General features: G+C 39.1%; 1 protein-coding gene and 1 pseudogene across 1 annotated transcript; one reads left to right on the plus strand and one right to left on the minus strand.

The window, feature by feature from the left end:
- Positions 1-1,478, minus strand: part of LOC125616622 — a 6,776-nt pseudogene extending 5,298 nt beyond the window's left edge.
- Positions 1,479-2,790: 1,312 nt separating this feature from the next.
- On the plus strand, positions 2,791-3,171 carry LOC107148687 (securin-like). Its single transcript, XM_015493426.1, has one exon. The coding sequence runs from the start codon at positions 2,791-2,793 to the stop codon at positions 3,169-3,171; it is 381 nt and encodes a 126-aa protein (XP_015348912.1).
- Positions 3,172-3,649: the final 478 nt, after the last annotated feature.

The following is a 3,649-nucleotide window of genomic DNA, read 5'->3' on the forward strand; positions in this document are numbered from 1 at the left end:
CCCCCCCCCCCCATGCCTGGGTGAAGAACAGAAAGGTCAAGTGCAGACTTCCAGGTCCTGCTTCCATGCACATCATGCTGAAGTGCTTTAATCTGACTACAAATTACAGGAACATAAGTGAGATTTCTCTACCCAGGTAAGCACGCTTAGGACTCAGGGTCCAGAGTACTTATAGGAATTTGTTCACACAGGCACATCCCCCCTACTGGCTCTCAGGTACAGACCTCAATCCCGAATAGTTAGGTTAAATGATGACACTCTGACACATCATACTATAGTACCTGGGAAGCACAAAACCATCCTCTTAACTAGTGCTTACATTCAATTAACTCCAAGAATTTAGTTTCCAGAGCTTGGTCAAGGGTTATTGTTATGGGCTGATTTTAAAAATCTTGACCAGACTTACCCCATTATGTTCAGATACTCCACCCTATGTGAAGTTGGCTCCCTTTCATATGATGCCCACATCTGCCCCCCTTGCCTCCTGACCACAGGTTTTTGGTTTGGCATTACCAATGTTTAAAGCCATGTCTCTTCTTCCTCTCTTCTGAGAATGTGATTTCTGAGAATGTGACTGTTTTCTTTCTTTCTTTTTTAATAAAAAAATTGTATTTACTTAGAAGCATTCAGAATGTCAACAAAGCAGCTGCATTTTTTTTTTTTGCAATTACAGAGTGATATTCAGTTAACAGAACAACAATTATTTCATATAAGCTGCATCAGAGAAAACGGAAGATGGAAAACTACCGTCCCCATATACAACTAATTTGTGCTGGTGCACCAACAAGAACCTGCTTCAAATTCCCATGCCAATTTACAACTCCCATACACTATTGAAAATACCACCAGGACAGGGCTTTCTAAAGACACATTAGTAGTGTGTTAACTATACAAAAAAAGACACTGTACTGTTTAAAAACAAATCTCATACAGCCTTACAGTTCAATTTTTTTTTGTTGTTGTTTAGAAGGAGTGAATTGTATACAGAGGGGTTAAATGCTTTATAGATAAGAAAAAAAAAGCTGTGCTAAAACTAACTTATTCATCATCATCATCATCTTCTTCTTCATCTTCATCTTTGCGAGTGTGATTCCACATCTCTCCCAGTTTCTTTGCAACATCACCAGTGGATAGGCCAGGAGGTTCTCATTTGATTTTTGGGTGATACTCAGAACAAGAAGAGACCTCCTGGGTGCATTGAGATCCTTGAACTTCTTTTTTGTTTCCCCTTTAGGAGGGATATAGGTTTTCATTTCTCTTTCACATGGGGCCTTGTCGGCCTTTGCCATGTCTTGAAATTTTCCTTTCTCTTTAGCAGACATGGTCTTCCATCACTCTGAGCACTTCTTAGAAAACTCTGAGAACTTGACAGAAGCATTTGGGTGCTTCTTCTTGTGCTTCTCCCGGCAAGTTTGCACAAAGAATGCATATGATAACATTTTGCCTCTCAGTTTCTTAGGATCTCCTTTGCCCACGTTTAGTTGTTTTTAGTTGTGTCAGCGAGGCACAGAGTCTCCCAGTGCCCCCTCTGACTCTCACTTGTCCCAGTGCTGTCTCTGTGGAGCTCAATGTGCTGCAAAGGCTGTAAAAGCAGGAGCCAGATGCAGCCTCCTTACTGTCTCCACTCTATAACATTCCTGTTTTCTTTTTTATGCGACTTGCGACTTTGTGACTTTTTTTTTGCAATCTGGTAATTTTCCTCTTTTATGAAATGTATTCTGTGATTATGATTGCTTACGATTTCTTCTTCTGTTTCTCCTTTATTTGTGTTTTTTGGCTTTATAAACCTGTCCTTATCCTCAATTGGGGTCGAGGTGTGCAGAGGCAACTTGGTTGCTGCCCCTTGACCCGTTGACGAATAAAGTCCTATGTCCTGCTTCAAGACTGACCCGGTGATTTATTTCTAAACGGGCCACAACATTATGATGACAGCAGGCACTCTTGGAAATAATTAGATGTGCTGACTCAACCCTTTCCTCAGAGCTTGCAATTCTGACTGGTTGCTTTACTTGAAAATCTCTTGCCCTGTTACTAATACTGTAATTAACATCATTGCAAATGTAAATAGAATAAACATTGTAACATTACTTTAACATTGAATTCTTGTAACATTACTTTATAAATCAGAGGAAGATCATTCTCTTTTGTGCATAATGGGGGTGGACAGAGGAAAGAGAAATCTGTGACTACTAAATCTCTTAAGTTAACCGAGTCTAAGTTCTATCTAGTTAGAGTTAAAAACTAGCAAGAGATTCTAGCAGATATAATTTGAAAATATTTTATCATAAGAGCAATTTATTTGTGCTGTCGATGTAGCTCAGTGGTAGAGTATTGCCTAGCATGTGCAAGGCCCTGGATTAAAATCCCCCCCCCACACACACATACATATACACATATATACACACACAAGCATGCTTATAAATTATACATGGTACAGTATAATAACAACATATTTTTGTTAGCCTAGAAATAATCAATCAAATATCCCAATGGTGGCCTTTTAAAAATATAATCATCCTTGAGCTATAATTCACATGCCATAAAATTTACACATTTAAAATGTACCATTTGTGGGCTGTGGATGTGGCTCAGGCAGTAGCGCGCTCGCCTGGCATGTGTGCGGCCGGGATTCGATCCTCAGCACCACATACAAAGATGTTGTGTTGCTGATAACTGAAAAATAAATATTAAAAAATTCTCTCTCTCTCTCTCTTTAAAAAATAAATAAATAATAAAATAAAAATAAAATGTATCATTTGTAGTAAGTGTCAGAACTTGGATTAGGAAAAGATGGTAAAGACCAATGGACCCTTCAAAAAAGATGCCAAAAAGATGACCAAGAAGACTGTTAAGACAAAAAGCTCTGGTCCTGCCTCCAATGATACCTATTCAGAAATAGAAAACTTCTTTCCCTTCAATCTTTTAGATTTTGAGAGTTTTGACCTGCCTGAGGAGCATCAGATTGCTCCCCTCCCCCTTCCCTTCAGTGGAGTGTCTCTTGTGATCCCTGACAAGGAGAGAGGACTTGAAAAACTGTTGCAGCCGGGCCCCCCTTCATCTGTGAAGATGCCGTCACCACCATGGGCATCTAATCTGCTGCAGTCCCCTTCAAGCATTCTGTCAACCTTGGATGTGGAATTGCCACCCTTTTGTTATGACATGGATATTTAAATTTCTTAGTGCTTTCTAGTTTGTTTGTGTTAATAAAGCATTTGTTTAACAGATTCTTAAAAAAAAAGTAAAATGTACCATTTGATGGTTTTCAACATATTCACAAAATTATACAACCACCACCACAATCAGTTTTAGAACATTTTCATTACCCAAAAGAGAAATTCCATACTCATTAGGAGGCATTCCATTTTTCCCCAAACTCTACAGTCCTAAACAACTGCCAATCTATTTCTGTGTGTATAGGTTTGCTTATACTAAATGTTTCATATAAACAGAGTCATATCCTATACAGTCCTTTGTGATGGGCTTCTTTTATTTAGCTACTGCTGCTTTTTTTGGTACCAGGTATTGAAAGCAGCAGGGGCTTAACCACAGAGCCACATCCCCAGCCCTTTCTAATTTGTTATTTTGAGACTAGGTCTCCCTAAGTTGTTCAGTGCCTTGCTAAGTTGCTGAGGCTGGCTTTGAACTTGAA

This window comes from Marmota marmota, unplaced genomic scaffold (genome assembly GCF_001458135.2).
Source record: "Marmota marmota marmota unplaced genomic scaffold, marMar, whole genome shotgun sequence".
NCBI classification, from domain to species: domain Eukaryota; kingdom Metazoa; phylum Chordata; class Mammalia; order Rodentia; family Sciuridae; genus Marmota; species Marmota marmota.

What these genes read in the sequence shown, in the direction of transcription:
- LOC107148687 (XM_015493426.1), top strand. Translation starts at nt 2,791, where the DNA reads ATGGTAAAGACCAATGGACCCTTCAAAAAAGATGCCAAAAAGATGACC.